The 18,689-nt window shown below is 32.9% G+C and overlaps 1 protein-coding gene across 3 annotated transcripts; it reads right to left on the bottom strand.

Moving 5' to 3' along the window:
* Nucleotides 1-12,443: 12,443 nt before the first annotated feature.
* On the bottom strand, nt 12,444-18,452 carry LOC114294407 (Sterile alpha motif (SAM) domain-containing protein). 3 transcript variants are annotated; one of them, XM_082879509.1, is made up of 5 exons: nt 18,216-18,450; nt 17,992-18,089; nt 14,396-14,588; nt 13,118-13,269; nt 12,444-12,624 (listed from the first exon to the last, which is right to left on the bottom strand). In XM_082879509.1, the coding sequence occupies exons 2-4, from the start codon at nt 18,043-18,045 to the stop codon at nt 13,139-13,141; spliced, it is 378 nt and encodes a 125-aa protein (XP_082735635.1). In that variant the 5' UTR covers nt 18,046-18,089; nt 18,216-18,450; the 3' UTR covers nt 12,444-12,624; nt 13,118-13,138. The 3 variants fall into 3 exon arrangements, with proteins under 3 accessions (XP_082735635.1, XP_028094340.1, XP_082735636.1); XM_028238539.2 differs by lacking the exon at nt 12,444-12,624 and having other exon boundaries at nt 12,908-13,269; nt 18,216-18,452; XM_082879510.1 differs by lacking the exon at nt 12,444-12,624 and having other exon boundaries at nt 12,908-13,269; nt 18,253-18,296.
* Nucleotides 18,453-18,689: the final 237 nt, after the last annotated feature.

The following is an 18,689-nucleotide window of genomic DNA, read 5'->3' as shown; positions in this document are numbered from 1 at the left end:
TCCTCCTGGAATTATGTTGTTGGGGCTCCAAGTCCGTCATGGGAGGGACAGCAGGTAATCCTTCACGCCTTGCGCCCCCTTCCGGAGTTAGTCTGTCGACGGCGGACTGCGGCAAGTCTTCAATGTGTGCCATTGAATGAGAAAAGGAGAAGCTTGGTCAAGAGGTTTTTGTTCTTGTCTGTTCTTCCCACAGACGGCGCCAATTGTACGGGGAGGAAATAATTCTCCTCGTATAATCCTGTTGACCAAGTCCACGCTCCTCCGTACGACGTCGCTTTGTCACCTGAGAACACAAACGTGAGCTAGCCGGCGGGTGTGTGCCGGAAACCTCTCCGATGCCTAAGTTAGAAAACTTGACAAATAGACAAAGCTCTAAGTTCTCAGAAAGATTGTGTTCAATTACCTCCTCCAAGGTGATGCTTGTGAGCTTTTATAAGTTTCCCGTGGCACAATCCTAGTAGGACTTGTACTTCTCCATGCAGAGTCCTCCTAGGATTCATTCTTCTAAGGATAATGCTTATCCTTTTACACCCTCCCCCACTGCTTAAACCAAGTGGGATGGTTTTCTTTATGGCCGAACTTCCATTTGACCGAAGTAAAATTGGCTATACCGAGCCACAGAGGGCCGAACTATCCTTAGCTCGGTCTTCTCCTCCAACTCCTTACTTCGGCTGCCCTGTTCAACCTTGATGTGCTTAGTTCAAACTTCCAAGTAACAAGTTCTGACCGACCTAACCATTGTAAGTCACGACCGGACTAATTCCGACACCGGCCTTCCCAGAACATACTGCGACCGGACTAACTGAGACCGGCCCAACTGTGAATTGCCTCCAGACCGGAGTAGTTTTACTCTTCCTTGGACCGAAGTAACTATCTCTTCTTGAGCCGGAATACCCTTTACGGCCTTTTTTACTCAGTCCTTCGCGTTTTGGGCCTCAAAGCCCAACTCGCAGCTCGGCCCAATTTTTCCCAAAAATTACCCTCTCAAAACATATTTCTGACATTATTAAAAAATGTTAATTGACTTGATAATTTATTAATAAAATAGGCGATTTGTTATAAAATTAAAAATCTCAAAAGGTGGGATGTAATTTCCAGAATCACAACAAGTGATTTGTATTTTAATCAAATCTCAAGCGGGTGTATTTGTAATTTAACCTTTTACAATTATGAAGTTTGAGGTCAGGGCCGGGGTGCCTCTATTTACACACCACATTTGGTCACACCTTTAATAATTTTTCTCAACACACACTACAACGTTCCATTTTTACCCTTAGTCCCACACCACTTAGTACACACCTCAAATTCAAAAAACAAAAACAAAAAACCCTAACTGTTAGACACTTACCATTGGCGGCAACAACCATCACTAGCAACCACCATCAACGCCAACCATGGCCACCGCGTCAACCCTTCCTTCCATCTTCGCAACTGTCGTTGCCCACTTCCTAGTCTCATAAGTCCCCTCCTTTCCCAGAGACCCACCACCTCGTAGATCGCCGCCACCATCATCAACCGCTCATTTCTCCCTCGCATTTGCCGCGACCTCCTTTTCAGCCCATCGTCGCCTCCTTCGTAGATCACCTTCATCGCTGTCAACCTTTTTTTCTCACTCGCGCTCTGTCGCTGTCCCCTTAGCCCAATCGCGCCTCCCTTCCGTCACCAACCCTATAACCCACCACCTTGTAGATCGCGCGAGAGAGAGAGAGAGATCACTGGCAAGGGTTTGTAGTGATGGGGATTCGCCGGAGCTAAAGAGGAGCGACGAGGCAGAGGCGATGAAATGGCGACGGTTGCAACAATGGTGGCCAGGGTTAGAGTTTGGATGTTATGTATTCAACTACAACAATGATTGAGACCCTTTTTTTTAGGACCCCCACAACTCCCTTTGGATCTCAACCATTGATGGTGTGGGCTCTACACATACATGAATGGATCCCACACATACAACAATGGTTGAAATCCAAAAAGGGTTATGGGAGTCCCAAAAAAAAATAGGTCCCAAGCATTTTTCATTCAACCAAGGTGTGTATTGATATTCTTTTGTGGTCATTTTGGTCATTTTAGGTAAGGTCATTATTGTAATAAAAAATAACCAATTAATGGTGTGCCTTGAGACAAAATATGGTGTGTAAATAGAGGCACCCATCAGGGCCGACTTAAAACCCAAGCCACTGAAACTTCCACTTTAGGCCCCACTTGATAAAAGGTCTTATTTTTTCAAAATTCCACGAGGTTTTATTGAAAAGTCATACGATAATTTTATTTTGAATTTTATTAAAGAATGCTCTAAATTCATTTATTAACACTTTTCAAATGGCTTCATATTTTCTTAAAAAGTATGTTGTAGGCGTTAAGAAGATGATTATCAAGAATAGCAAATAGTACAACCAAGCCCATTTGAGATGGGCCAAATAAAACCCAAGCCCATCAAACGTTGGGGCATTACCGAGTATACACAACAGTAGGGAAAATATGCCAAGTAAAGGGTGCCTAAACCATAAGGTCGAGCCGATTATATCAAAAAAGTCAACTCCACCAGGTCAGACGAATCCGGATTGTCCTTTCTTCTAAATAAAATCTTTTAATAAAAATATGATATGGAAATGGACCCTAACAGAGTAATGATGGAGGGTTAGGCTATATAGAAAAAACATCAAGAAGAATAACAATATAAAAGAAGGAGGAAAGCTCAAGAATGAGGTATGCAAAAAGAACCTTAAACCTCAAGAAACTAGAAATACACCAACATTTCTACAAAAACTAACTTGTCCGTTGGAGTGCTAATTCTGGTACCACCGTTTGGAGTTTTATTTCTATTTCAGGTGACAGGTGGGAGGATTATCCAAGAGCTTGTTTGGACCAGAGGAGTATTCCATATCTACTTCTACACGTGTCATAAAAAATGTATAATTATTTTAAATTAAAAAAGATTATATGCTATTGAATTTTTTTCATTGGATTGTGTCACCACTTGTGGACATTTATGATTCATTTTTTTTATTTAGAGATATTAAAGAATTAATACAAATAGCAGTCTCTTGCCATATACCCAATGATATAAAATGGTGACAAAATTATGTAATATATAGCAACCTTCTTTTAAATTTTTTTAACTAATGTTATTAAGACACTCATCAACAAGATCGTTTTTATTTGAAAAAGACCTTCACACAACCAAAAAAAAAAAAAAAAACTATTCACAAGCGTATACAAGCTCCACAGATTTAAAAAATGCCTCTGTCCACTAAGTTTATAAATGACAAGTACCTCTTCTATTTCTAAAATATTCACATTATTATTGTCACGACCCAAACCCGCCCCTAAAAGTTTAGATCATGACCGGCCAATAACCTCTTAAGTGCTCACGGCCTCAGATAGATTACAGAGAATTTATAATAACGAGGCCTAAGTGAAAGCAAATAAAATAACGGAGCATTCATTAAGCAGTGCTTATATACCAGGATTTTAAACATCATGTCATATACAGAAAGTTCACATACACAGTTCATACATACAAGTACAAGACCCAAAAATTACATATTAACAAGGTGTCCAAACAAAAGTCACCAAAGACTCAACAACATTTGCCACCACAGAAAATCCCAAAAGACAAAAGGCTCTTTTGGGAGGCTTATTAAGCAGGTCCACCAAAAAGACTCCTAAAGTTGACCTAGGGCTGACCTCCAGGTTAAACACCTACATAAATATATATAAATACAGAGTGAGCGAAGCTCAGTGAATAATAGTAAAGTAAAGAGAATCGAATGAATAGGCTTGAATTAAATGAAGGCGTGTGATGTAAATCCAATATTTGTCTAAGGTGCAATATTCAAAGCATCAACCATAGTTATGTTAAGCATAACGTTATTCATAATCACATTTTCAGAATGGCCTCAAGCCCATGTATTGCGGAACGACCTTGGCCCACATGTAATAGAATGGCCTCGAGCCCAATCACATGTTAATAGAACGGCCTCAAGCCCACATATAATAGAACAGCCTCGGGCTCAATCACATGATATCAGTTGTTCAAAACGACCTCAAGTCCAAACATATCTTGTCATAGAGTAGATGGAATATCGACATGTCTCCATCTCTCACATAGAACAGAATGACCTTAGGTCCAACACAATGCAGAACGGCCTTAGGCCCAACATAGTAACAGCTATTCTGAACGACCTTGGGTCCAAACATTTCTTATCATAGGGAAGATAAAACATTGACATGTCTTCATCCCCCACCGCCTTAGGCCCATAATTCATAAGCAATCCATATCAAACAAAATGGCCTGGGGCCCATCACTTATAACAGAAGCAGAACGACCTTAGGTTTACATTTAATTCGTTCATTAACATTTGTCGAGCATCTTTACCATTCGTAATAAAGCATTTTATAACATTCATAGTGCATTTATATCATAATCCAATGTCTCATATATATATATATATATATATATCAGTCAATTGTTCCAAAATAGCAATTAGCCACATCATTCATATCAAAATAAAATAGAGAATTAAATGAAAACATATCTTTACAATATTACTCACTGTGATTTGGTCGTGCAATGGTTCCTTCCGGCGAGTGACCTATACATTCAACACATACAAATTTAATAAGCAATCCATTATTTTATTAGCTTCTTCTCTTTATTCATTTTTCCATTTCGTTCAATTTCTAGCCATCTTTAAGCATTTCGGAGGGATTAAATACACTCATTAACAAATTCAGAGGGTCGAAAAGCTAAACAAAATCCAACATCTTTCTCTCTGTTTCCTGTACGCGCGGAAGACCCCCACCGCACGTGCGGAAAAGGCACCGCACATGCGGCCCGCATGTGCTTTTATTTCAAAATGTTCGACTTGCTTGCCTTATTTTCCGCACGTGTGATTGTGAATCCTGCGCGTGCGGCTATGAGTCCCACATGTGCGATTCTGGCTCTATTTGTGCAATCCGAAAATTCATCAAATTCAAACTTCTCCAATGCATTTCTAAGGTCTAATTCAAGAAATTTCACTTCAACAACAGAAGATATGAGCATAATAAACATGAAACTCAAGCTCAATTACATCAAAACTTCTTTTAAATTCCAAATAGAAACCCTAAATTCCATAATTTCTTCATTTTCTTCATCTTTATATGGTATATATATATATATATATCTTCATCTTTTTATGGTATATATATATATATTTGTATATGCTTAGATGAGTTCCAAGCATGCCAAGACCCAAGATTACAAGTCAAGTTCCCACAATTTAACTCAAATCAAACTAAAAATGAAGAAATCAACTCTTAAATCAAACAAATGTGAGGAATCTATGATACTTTCATACTATTTGCTCAAGCAAGATCATTATTCCAAAACCCTAACTATTCAAGTGTAAAAACTTCATCTTAAGTCTTGATTCTACTCAATTGAAGAAAGATTTAAGGTATTTTAGTTAATTACCCTTACCTTGAGCTAGATTCTTGATTTCCTTTTCAATTTCCCAAGCCCCTAAGCTTCTATGTTGATTTTTCTTCTTCCTCTCTCTTTTCTCTTCTTTCTTCCTCTAGAAGCTCTTTCCAAGAGATATTTTGAGTTTTGTTGAGTCTAGTCTCCTAAGGCTCTTGTATTATCCTATATCACTTAAGCATATTGAGTCTAAATTGGGCTTAATTAAGAATTTAACCAAATAAATCCTATTAATTCATTACGAATCAATCTTTTTAAAAAGTTCATATTATGTTCTAAAAATCATGCTAATCATAACAGTAAAGTTGAATTCGGTTTATCGCGCCCCTAAGGCTTTCAATTTCCAATCCAGAGGTTGTAATTTCAACAGATTTTCTTATAACCGACAGATACAAGTTTATAAGCATGTAATTCACACTTTTAAGCATGGAATTTCACATCAAGCACATAAGCACACATATAATCACACATATAATGAGGGAATTAAAGCATATAAGAGAGTCGAGTTGTTACAATTATAATAAAAAAAATTCTCATATTTTGAAAAATATTATAATTGTAAAAAGAGTCACTTTAAAAACAAAAATTATTCCACCAAGAATAGGTTGAGGGTTAGTCTTCATTTTTTTTTCTCCCTAGCATATAGACTTCATAGTAAGTGTGTAAACTATTAAGATAACTTAGAGCAATTTTCATTTCTTTTTGTTTTATAACCCTTACAAAAATTAAAAATTAAAAAAAAAAAAAAAAACTTCAAAATTAATAATATCATTTGAATTTATATTTATATATATATAAGCCTTCTAATAACATTTCACTTTAGGTTTGTCGAGTGTTAGGCTGGCGCTATTTGAGGTAAAGATAGATTCAACTTAGTGTATTTGGAAAAATGTAGGGGCGTAAATTTGGCCCGGCCCACCTGGGCTCGAGCTTGGGTCGGCACAGGCCATAAAATTAGGCCCAAGCCCAGGGATATTTAGGCCGTTGGGCCTGGGCTCAAGCTTGGACTGGGCTTGATGATATTTTTTGTGCTTAAATAGAAGAAATTAGCATTATTGGTGATGTCAATATATGGATTATACAGGATATTATATTTTTTGTGCTTAAATGGATGAAATTAGCATTATTGGTGATGTCAATATATGGATTATACGGGATATTATTGTATACATGTGTTATAATGTTTGAGGTTTGTCCTCTTGGCAGGGTTTGTTTTGGGATTGTGACATATATGTACATGATAAACTTATGTTGATTATATAAATAATAAAGTTATTTCTTTCTCTAACAACTTAGATGAGATAGTGACAAACAATTAAACATGGTATAAGAACAAATAATATAGATCATATGTTCAAATTTCACGTGTTTAATATATAAATAATAAAATTAGTCTATTTTTAATAACTTGAACTTTTACATGAAATGGGGGTTTACAATTTAACAACATACTAGTTGACACAACTTACAAATGCACCGCTAGTATTAAGTAATCTAATGCAATTCTTCTATATGTACAAAATTCGATTACAGAGTTAGACACAATCAAATTTGTCTCGCATGGAGTGAAAGTCACAAAATTTGGCAAGACCCACTTCATATGAAAGAGTCGTGTGAAATTTTGTATGCTTAAATTTTTTCAAAATAATGTAAAGAATGAAAGCCTTTCTATGTAAATGCAAGGCCCGAATTAACCAAACCCACAATAACATTGTTCGGTTTAGTTGGGTTTGAGAAGTTCCTTGGGCCTTATGGGCTTAGGAGGCCCATATGTTGATTTAGTTTAAATTAGAGGCGCAACTGGGATGGGTTCAATCAGTGGCGGAGGGAGTGAGGGATAGGGGGGTCACCCCCTTGGATTTTGGAATTTTTTTTAAAAAAAAAAATTTCAAATATAAAGAAAATATTTTAAATAAAAAAAATTATAAAAATATTATTAGAGTAAAATGTCAATAACATTTTAAAAATTATGAGAACAATAATGGTTGTTTTAATTGAAAATAAAGAGACTACTATAAACCCTATTATCTATGAAAAATTTTAAATGTAACGGTGATGTCATCATTGTTAACATGTAAGTATAAGTAATCTCACTATAAATATATAAAATTTATTGAATTGTTAGTTACATTTGACATGTGAGGTTCACTCTTTATGTGTTTATGTATTATATTAGTTGGTGATATCACATATCAATGATGACGTAATATTACCATTATATTGAATTTTTAATCAAATTTTGTATAAAAAAAATTATCATTAGATAATTTATTTTAAGACTTATGTTATTTATTTATTTATTTATTTATTGTTCATGATACACTAGTTATAAATAATACTCAGCTTGTTTGGATGTAGTTTTTAGAAAACAGCTTTCAAAAAATTCTACTTTTTTATTTTCCGTATTTTAATGTTTTCAATGAATTTTTTTAAAATATTTTATGCATTTTTTATTATTATTTTTAGACACACCTAACATAAAAAAATATAATATTTGTGAAAAAAATCTTTAAAAAATACACTAAATACTAAAAAATATGAAAAAAATACAAAAAATCAGTACATTTTTTGTATTTTTGTGTATTTATTAATTTTTAAAAATAGTTTTTCAAAATATTTTACTATTTAGATACATCTAAGTGCGGTGCATCTAAAAAAATAAAAAAATTTGCTTAAAATTTAAAAAATATTCACCAAAATCATAAAAACATGAAAAACAAAAAACTTGAATTCAGAAAACTGAAATCAAACACACTGATTTTTTTTTTTTTTAATGTTTCTCGAAATCAATCATAAAAAACTTACGTGAAATATTTTTGTAAAAATTTTTGATATTGTTATTAATAAGTGTCCCCTCTAATTTAACTTTTTGGCTCCGCCATTGGGTTCAACCAAAGTAACTTGAGCTCAGCTTAAAAAAATTTAGGGTTTGAGAAACATATTCTTGAATTCGATATAAGTTTGGGCAAAAATTAAAAGTTCAAATTAAATTTGGCCAGGCTTAGCCTATGTTTGGGAAGTTGGGTTTGACGATTTTTTTGCTAAAATAGTCACAAAAAATAAAATAGACTTTTTAACCCAATAAGATAAAATATCACATTTAACCCATAATCGTTACATTCTTTCTCTTACAAATAAGTCAAAAAAACCAAAAGTCATTCCCAAACCAGACTTTTTGCCCCAGGCTAAAACAACCAAAAAAGCTGAAAAGCCAACTCACTTCCCAAGCGAAGCCTTAGACAAAGATAGTAACAACCCGAGTAACTTGAAACCCAAAATTGTATATATAAATATTAAATATATCTATAAATTACTAGATGTTGAATGATGTTAAAACAATTTGAATCGTTAGATCATATTCACTATATATATAAATAACACAGCACAAAACCTTACCAATTTTTTTTTTTTTCTGCTCCACAAATTACAAAGACCACCCCAATGTCACATCAGTTACTCAATTCTCATCTCTCTATCTCCCTTACATTATATAAATTATTTATTTTAGTATTATTAATAATTTTACCAAAAAATATTAATAGAGTATAATTTTATCAAATTAATCAACCTAGCTACAAAAAAAATAATAAATAAACAAAATCAATTTTTTGAGCAAATTCGGAAAATTTTGGCCTTTCTCAAGTCTGACTTGAATAGACAACACCAATTTGCAAATTGGGTTTCAATAGACTTAGCAACTCTTAATAGAACTTAAGTTGAATTTAGACAACCACTTAACCTTTTTAAATTTGTCCGAGTTGCGCTGCTAGTTTAAACCAAGCAAATTTGAATGAAACTACATCACTAATGCAAAGGCACTCCTACTTTTCACATAAGTGTCACATGCTTAAACTTATTAATGGCATAAAAATAATAATAATAAAGGGGGAAAAAACGTATGCAAAATAATTTATTGAGTTGTAAACTTATCACTTTAAAACTGAAAATTTCATTATGTCTTTTATTTAAATAAAATAAAAAAATAAAAAACATTATCATATCTCTTGCAAAAGAGTTTAAAAAAAAATTAAAAAAAAAAACCGTGGAAGAACAACATCTAAAAAAAATAGTTATTAAACACATTTTGATACCCTTCGAGCATGTTTGTTTGGTGGGATTGAAAAGTGGGATTGGACTAATAGTCCATCCAGACTAATACTCCGTTGTTTGTTTCAAATTTTTTGCATTGGACTAATAGTCCATCCAAACTATTAGGCCCTGTTTGTTTTGGGTGTAATGGATGGGAGGAGATTACGATGTAGGTGGAGTTATTTAGTGTTGTGTTTGTTTGTAAAGTTGGAGAAAGGATTAGGATGGAGGAGGGGATTAAGATAGAGGTTGGAAAGGGGATTGAGATGGAGAAGGTGGAGGTGGAGGTGGTATTAGAAAAATAATGAAGGGATTAGAAATTTTTTTATTTTTTACATATTGAGAATTTTTTTTTAAACATCAATGTGTAATTTTTTATATTTTTTTATTTGTTTTATTATTTTATATAAAAATGATTTAACAATTCTTATACTAACAACTATCATCAAAACAAACACAATTTTACTTAATCCCCTCACTAACAATCCCTTCACTATTAATCCTCTTACTATAAACTTCTTCATTCTACCTTTGAAAACAAACGGGACCTTAATCCCAAATTTTTGGGACTATTGTATCCCATGGGGGCCCACAAATCATGGGATAACTCATCCCATGAGATTAGGTTACCAAATCACATTGTTGGCACTCTAGTATTAAATATCTGTGTCCTCATGGTATTAATTATACTTAACAAAGTAGTCTCAATTTAAAAATAAAATTATTTTATTTAATTTTTATTGATGTTTTATTTATTTAATTTTTTATAGATATTTTATTGATGTTTTATTTTAAAATTTTGTTGATATTTTATTTAATTTCTTATTTAAATTTTAATAGATGTTTTATTTAATTTCATTATTTAATTATTATTATTTTTTAAAATAAATTTATTTAAAATTTTAATTAAAAAAATAGCATATATTTTTATTGATATTTTGTTCATTTAATTTTTTTAAAAAAATTATTTAATTGTGTAAAAAATAAAATAAAATAAATTTTTATTTAATCTAGCTAAAGATAATTAAAATATTAAATATACGCCTAATATTGTTATTACTTAGTAAATAATTGAAATTGTTAAAATAGTCATTTGAATATTTATTCTTCTCCATAATATCCCATATAAACATAGGATTCATATCTTATCCAACCAAATAATCATTTTCTGATACCTAATCATATGACTAAACAAATATGAGATTCATATCCTATCTAACCAAATAATCGCAGGACTATAAATTCCAAAATTACAATCTAATGGATTCTAAACAAACATGTTGTTCAAGCATTCTCATTTGTAACTAGGGGGATAATAGAAAGGATATTGATGCTTTAACACCCTCACTTTATATATTTTTTTTTCTCAATTTTTAGCTAAGTAAGTATATACTCCCTATAATTTCTCTATATATTTTAAATATTTTTTTAATATATTTTATTAAAAATATTTTTTTCCGCTTTCATTTCTATCCTCCACTCTTTGAGAAGAGATGAGAGAGAGAAAATATTTGAAATGAGTAATTTGTCACATCTTTATTTCACTTTCTATGTGTATGCACATTGATGCAATAAAAATCATCTGCATATATATGACTTATTACATTTAAATAAATAAATAGTGAGACTTATAATGCTAAATAATAATTCACGTAAGAGGTGAAAAGTTTTGATAAACTATTTCAAGAAGCTGGTGTGGGTGCTTTAACTAATTTAAACTTTAGGATTATTTACACTAAAGTTCCCTCAACTATTGAAAAGTATCATTTTGACCTCCTAAATCATAAAAACTTACAAATAAATCCCCTAAACTATTGAGAAGTATCACTTTGCCATTCAAATAAATCCCCTCCTTAAATTATAAAAACGTACAAATTGGACTGTTAACGGAAGGAATCAGAGTAAAACGCGCAAATAGTTTATGGGATCTATTTGAATGTGTTTATAATTTGGAGGGGTAAAGTGATACTTCTCAATAATTTAGGGAGTCTATATGTATATTTTAAAATTTAAGAAGTCAAAGTGATACTTTTCAATAGTTTAAGAGGTCTCTATGTAAATAACCCTTTAATTTAGCTTTCAATTTTTTTCCTTTTAATTAATTCAAAAATTCCAAAAATGGCATTAAGTTTCTTGGGTTGTTTAGAATTCCTCGTCAATAAGAAAAGCATAATTGTTAGAAATCTATGTTACTTAAAACGTAGATAATTTTGGTACGAGAAATGATAATGAAAACATAATACGTTACATATTTTAAAATATGATACGATTTAGAAAAATTTATTAATTTGACATCCACCATATATACAATTTTATGAACATTATATCCTATAATTTTACATCTTGTCAATCCAAGACTTCACTCTATCTAAATTTTAATTCATGATTTTTTTCCTATTAACATGAACTTTTAATGAAAAACAAAGATAAAATTATGAGATCACTATAAATCACTAAATTCACAGTTTAAAAATAAAAATATACCATATTTCAAAACATATATTCCAAAACGTATTGATTGAGATGGAAACAATAGTTGTTCATAAAGCACATGCACGTATGTTGCCAATGTCAACTCTGCAACCTCAACCACATGATCACACTAGTACCAAAGAAACCTAGTCCATATATTCTTGTGAAGAATTTTGTGGGTCTGTCCAATTTCGTTTTGTCATTGAGTTTGTGTTCTGTCCCCCGTTCTCACTGCACGAGCAAGGATCCTCTAGAGTGATTTTTTCTTAAAGTTTCCTAGAGTGCTACATTGTGTGGTTGAGATTTACTGGCAAGTCACATCAATTTTTCTGATGTGACTTGCCAGTAAATCTCAACCACACAATATAGTACTCTAGGAAACTTTAGAGAAATTTCACTCTAGAGGATCCTTGGTGCTCACTGCACATCCTTCATTTCCATTCATGAATGAAAGAAACAGAACAGAGACATCCGGGCCCTCCGATTGATCTTGAACCTCACATGGGATCAACAAATGTCACAATCATAACTACCACCAAAATATTAAGCAATGTTTGATAACTTTGCCAATTGAACACATGTGCATAGTGTCCATTTATGTCCTGTAAAGCAATTATACCACCAAAAAATTAAAAAAAAAAAATCAATAATCTAAAAAGTGGGTTGTTTTCAGAATTCCAAAAACAGTTCTCCAAACAAGGTTTTTATTTTTTTTTCACTGTGTGGACCAAGTAATTACCTCTGTGGCAGCCAAGTCTAACCACCGGCTTCAAGAACAAACTACAACTCTTCGAACACAACTTTCAATTCACATAACAAAACAAGGCAAATCACAAATGAATGAAGATGCTAACGAGAGAACCCAAGAGCTAAATTCTTCACAACTGACAGAAAACTATTTAATTTCATTAATCGTTACATTCTTTTACACAGATTTAAGACATAATAACCAGTTACTATAAAAACCAACAAAAGCAAATATATAGAAGGGGTTGCATGTTAAACAAAGTTCATGGAGAACCAACAAGTTATTTTCTACTTTTCTGTTCCCCTCTTTAAAAAAAAAAAAGGTGAAGAATAAACAAAAATACATACACATCAGCAGCATAAGTTTCCTCAAGGTTCCAGCTTCAAGGAAACAACACGTGCCTGCCTGTTGCGCTTCGCTGTGTTGACAAAGACTCCGGATAGACAACGTGGAGCCCACCAAGGCCTGCGGACTTTTTGCTCCCCTTTCAAGCAGGCAACTGGGAAAAAAAAAATTTGACCGAGACAAATATTACTGCAGTCTAAATTTACAATCCGAAGCAAATGATGTATTCATTATCCATGCAGAATCAGTAGCATTGATACCAAATGAAATCAAAGAAAAAGGAGTCTAAGAAGGTAATTGTACTTTATGATGCATAACCAGTCTCAACTCCATCTTAGGTTGTGTTTGGATCAAAGATTTGGAAAGGAATTCATGGAGGGAAACAAAAAAGGGAGGGAAAAGTGAAATAAGTTGGCTTCTATTTCATTCACTTATTCCTACCCTTTTTGCCTTCCCTTCACAAATCTCACCTCAAATCCTTAATCCAAACACAGTCTTAAGAAGACACTTTCTGTAATTCAAATCTTAAGAGAATTTGAATATTCAAGCAATACGATATCAATCTTGCACAACAAAGATAGCCGGAGGCAGTTATCTTTATTATTCACCTGAACTTACTTTACTTTTCTTGATACAAAAGACAAACATTTTCCAAGTATTAAGAGTACACTTGTAGCATGTTGGGATCATAGATTTGATTTGAGTAGGGATTGGAAATGGAAAGGAAGAGACGAGGTAAATGGGGGGAAAAAATTAGCTTAGATTTCATTCATTTTTCCCTAACTTTGTCCTTGTATAAATATAACAGGTGACATCTGAGTATGCATAACATGGTAATATGGCACATAATGAGTAAAACAGCTTAATAGGTTTGTGGCATTGCCAGATTAAAATGGAACAGCACAAGGATATATCTAGTCATTATTAATTCATTTGAAGAAAGTAGACACAGTGATCCAATGGGTTCTTCATTCCTTCTAATATAATGCTATTAAAAAAATCAGATCAGATGTTTAACATGAAGAAAACACTAAATAATTTCATTATCCCGCAATTCAGATAGGCACACACCATTTGAGATGCAGTGATTGTATAAGACCATTTGAGGTGTGTGCCTCAAAAAATTAAATAAAATAAATAAAAAATCATGTCAAGTAGTGCATGAGCATAAATTTCACTTTAATGTCAAATAACAGCTTCATCAGAAAATAATCCTTGTGCAAAGTTTTCTTGCACACGTAAGCAAGCGCACACACACACACACACACACACAGACATACCCTTAATTCGCCTCAATTCCTTGCAAAGGGTGATAAAGTCACCCCATTTCATGTGGCACCGTCTTATAAACCGAAGTATCTGTTCAGTTGTGAACATGGACATGCCCTCCAAGTATTCTCCATTGACACCATTTTCTTTGAATATTTGGCGGTAACTACCCAGATTTATCTCCTCCAACCATAAACCAACATCCTGAAAAACAAGAAAAAAAGAGAAGAAAAGATAAAACATATTTACACATTTTTTTCACTCAAGTAACAAAATTGACATCGCTTTGTATACAACAGTTCATATGTTTGTCAATATAGTGACATGGAGATAGATCACAGGCACAAAATAACCCAACTATAAATCTGGCGCAATGTCATTGAAACTTCAGAGCAGGGATTGTATGTGTCCTTTGAAGTTATTCCAAAGTTGAATTCCTTGACAGTTGAACAATGGTATCCTTTATTAAAAAGAAAAGTCAATGATTGATTAAATTCTGACACTGACAGCAGAGAACTTCATCTCCAGTAAGAGACGATTCCGAACTGTATTTCATGCAACTCTTACATGAGATAGCCAATTATATGCTAGTACCCGTGTCGACACGACATGACACGGGTGCAGGTGTGAGATATGTGTTAGATTCGGCATGGTTTTCTTGGACACGGCTAACATGAGAGGAGAAAGAAGAAGGGCTGTTGAGAGAAAGGGAGAGAGGACTGAAACTCATCTTTGCGAAGCAAGTCGAGTCGCGAAGCAAGATCGAAGCGCGAACCCTAGTCGCGAACTAGACTGAATCGAAGGAGATCTGAAAACCAACATCTCAAAGTCGATTCCACCCAGAAAATGACCCTAGGCTTCGATTCCCCTCTGCTCTCTCTCTCTCTCTCTCTCTCTTCTATTTTCTTCTTCTCTTCTTCTCTCTCTCTTTCTCTTTCTCTTCTTCTTTAACTATCTTCTCTTCCTCTCTCTTCTCTTTCTCTACTTTCTATTTATAAATGATATTAATATAATAATATATAATAGTATTCATATTATATAATATAATATTCACTCAAAAAAATATTATATAATATAATATATCATAAATGATATAATTTTTATGTCTAAAATAAAAATAATTTATTTTATCATATATAATATAATTTATTTTATGTCTAAAATAATTTTTATTTATTATTTATATTTTATTTGTTATTTTTTTTAACAAAATTTGTTATTCTGTAACTTTTTTTTAACTCATCTTTATATAATAAATATATTTTAAAAAATAACCAAATTTGGATCCATATCCACATATTCCCAATTTTTTATTTTGAAGTGTCTGACCCCTAGATATGCACCCGCACCCAAATCCGTGTAACACAGTATGCTACTAACACTCTTTGGTCCTTACCCATACAGGCCACTTCTATATAGATTCAAGGTTTTTTTAATTAACACCTCAATCACCGATTGGTCTAGTGGATGTGAATGATATCCAACTATCCAAGTAGTCTTAAATTAATTTAGAAGAATGTTGTAGAAGAAGAGGAAAAAAATAAAAAAATATATATTGAAAAACTATAGGAGCAGTGGTAGATGGAAGCCACATGGTAATCACAAGAGGCCTTCTAGTGCTTGTCTTTCACAGAGTTCAAAAGTGTCCACATGTCACAATTTCATGCTCCTAATATGAAAGCATACTAGCAAAAGAGTGTAAGAATTTTAGTATTGAGACTCCCATCTTTCTCTTCTTAATTACATCTCATACAAGTCCATATTCATTTACTTCTAGGTTGAACAACCAATTACTTATAATTCCAAAGGGAGACAAGAGAAATAATAAACACTGATCTTATAAATTCCTCTTCCCTACAGCTACATGTCCTCTTTACCAGGATTTTCGAGGATAATGAGGCTATCACAAACTACCCTCATCCTAGTTCGGTATTAGTCTACTGCACAAACAACAATAAATCTTAATCTAAATGGGGAGGGGTTTTGGGAAAAAACAAGTTCAATTAGACTGTTTACCACAATGCACATAGACACCTCTCTGTTCCAAATAAAGCAAAATGGACACAAAGAGATATCAAAACAGGACAATGAGAGTCAACTTTGAGATTCCAAATTGGTGGGACAGAAGTAATAAAAATGTGTTCATATCAAACAACCTAACAAGGGACCTCAGCAGTATCCTTGGGTTACGATCTTTAAATTACTTAAGCACACTTTGACGCGCAATCGTGAAGTATAGACAGAGACCACAGTCAAGTTCAAAAGAATCAGAACCCAAATGCATACTACATATTTTCAAGGAAACTAAAATGCATACATTAGCGACTAGATAATCAGACACCTTTTTCATAATTTTTCTTGACAAGTAAAAAATTTAGTGACAAAAAAGAATCCACCTTAAAAGGTGTGAACCCTGTACACTAAGGTAAAAATTTTACATCAAGAGGCATGTATAGATCTGCAATGAAATTTAAATATAAAAAATATAAAATAAAATAAAAGTCAATATATAAAGGACACGACACGACACGACACTCCTAGAGTCTTAGCAACAAAAACAAGGAGCATAGATCTTTTTAAGCTGCTAATTGGGAGATCCACCCCATTGAAATGAAATAAAGACCAATTACATGAGTGATGGAGAATGAAAGCATACATGTCACCAATGCTTTTCTAGAAATGGTACAGAAATGATAAGAATTGATATGCTAGTGTAAATAAAAAAATATAAATATTTAAGAATGAATAATTTGCCAATCAATGATATTCACAAGAGAGAAGATAAATATTGGATTTGGAAATAACATACGATGAGGAAACAATTAAGAGACACAAGGAAACATATATGCTATCGATAGAATCAAATACATATAGGATATAATGAGAGAGAGAGAGAGAGATGCAACCCACAATGTGTGTTCCAAGCCAATATAGAAACACACATCTCTCTTTTACCACAAAACCAATTTGGCTCTCACTCAAGAAAAGGCGGGGTAAGCAAAAATGAGCACAATCTCTGACATTCATGATCAATTCATTCAGTTGAACATTAACATAACCATACACACAAAAAAAACACATTCTGAGACAACAATCACAAAATTCCAAAAATAATTACAGCTACTTAGTATATACAGAACTTGATACCAACTACAGACTGAAGAAAAACATCTGCAAGCACTTGCTAAGCACAGAATTACAAATAGGTTTCCAAAACCACCCCCCAAAAAAACCCAAATTCACTAATTTTCTGTTGGTTCCTGAGAAAGCTATGGTCAACACAAACAGAAAAGAGAAAGATTAATATTTCAATCTTATTGTTGAGTGGTTTCCCAATATATGAACCCAAATTAATTTATTCCAAATAGTTGTACAAGAATGACTTCGGCTATATATATACATATATATTTATATTCAGGTCAGAATCAAAGAAAAGATGTGGGGATTTAAAAATTGAATTTCCTTCATTTTCCTGCGTTTTGTCAGTAACCAAACAGTGGGATTACAAATTCAGAGACTAGAAAACAAATAACAGAATCACAAAAAAGAACCCAAAACAAGATCTACTTGTGATAGAGTAAAGATCGGCATACAAAAAACCAAATACCTCGACGGTCCAGATGAAGAAATCAAGAGGCTCAGGTGGACGTTCTTTGTTCATCTCCCAAATCGATACTCTAAAGAGAGAAAAAAATCCAACTGACCCTGTCGAGAATTCCATTAAAATTTCATTACCCAGTTGTCAGAAAATCAAGAAATCAAGGCAGAATCAGACGCACATATATATACACAAATTGATACAGATATATGAGGAGATTGAGATGGATTTACCGAGTGACGAAGTGTAATTAGAGGTACGTTTTTCTACATTTGATTACAATTTCGAGAGAGAGAGAGAGAGCCGGTTGGGAGAAGTGAAGAGAATTGAGGTAAAGGCTTCACTTTTGCGCAATTGATTTGTGCACACAATCACAGTGGATCGATGGACCCATTTGCTTTTTATTTGCTGCCTTACATCGTAATAATTTTAGCCCTAATTACCTTGTACTTACGAGAAATTTTATTTTCGCATCACATTTTCTCAAAACTTACTATTTAAAAGAGATTTGATGGTAGACTTTTCACTGTCTAATTTATTTTTTAAACAGATAAAAATTATATAAATACTTTCAAAACTTTCTAATATTTTAAAACTTGTTTCTTTTACTATACTATTCACATATCTATCAGCTCTCCTATTAAGTTATTCTCATAGTATATTTTAAAATAAAATTTTACTTTGAATCATAGTAAACTTTACTTTGA

This window comes from Camellia sinensis, chromosome 7 (genome assembly GCF_055761805.1).
Source record: "Camellia sinensis isolate YWXY chromosome 7, ASM5576180v1, whole genome shotgun sequence".
In the NCBI taxonomy this organism is placed as follows: Eukaryota; Viridiplantae; Streptophyta; class Magnoliopsida; order Ericales; family Theaceae; genus Camellia; species Camellia sinensis.
This window is presented reverse-complemented; position numbering and strand designations above follow the sequence as displayed.

Excerpts from the sequence above, each read along its gene's own strand:
- LOC114294407 (XM_028238539.2), bottom strand. The coding sequence starts at position 18,045 with ATGAACAAAGAACGTCCACCTGAGCCTCTTGATTTCTTCATCTGGACC. Across the intron at positions 14,589-17,991 it reads TCTTCATCTGGACCGTCGAG|GATGTTGGTTTATGGTTGGA; the intron begins GTATTTGGTTTT and ends CTTGTTTTTCAG. Across the intron at positions 13,270-14,395 it reads GGAATTGAGGCGAATTAAGG|TTGCCTGCTTGAAAGGGGAG; the intron begins GTATGTCTGTGT and ends TTTTTTTCCCAG.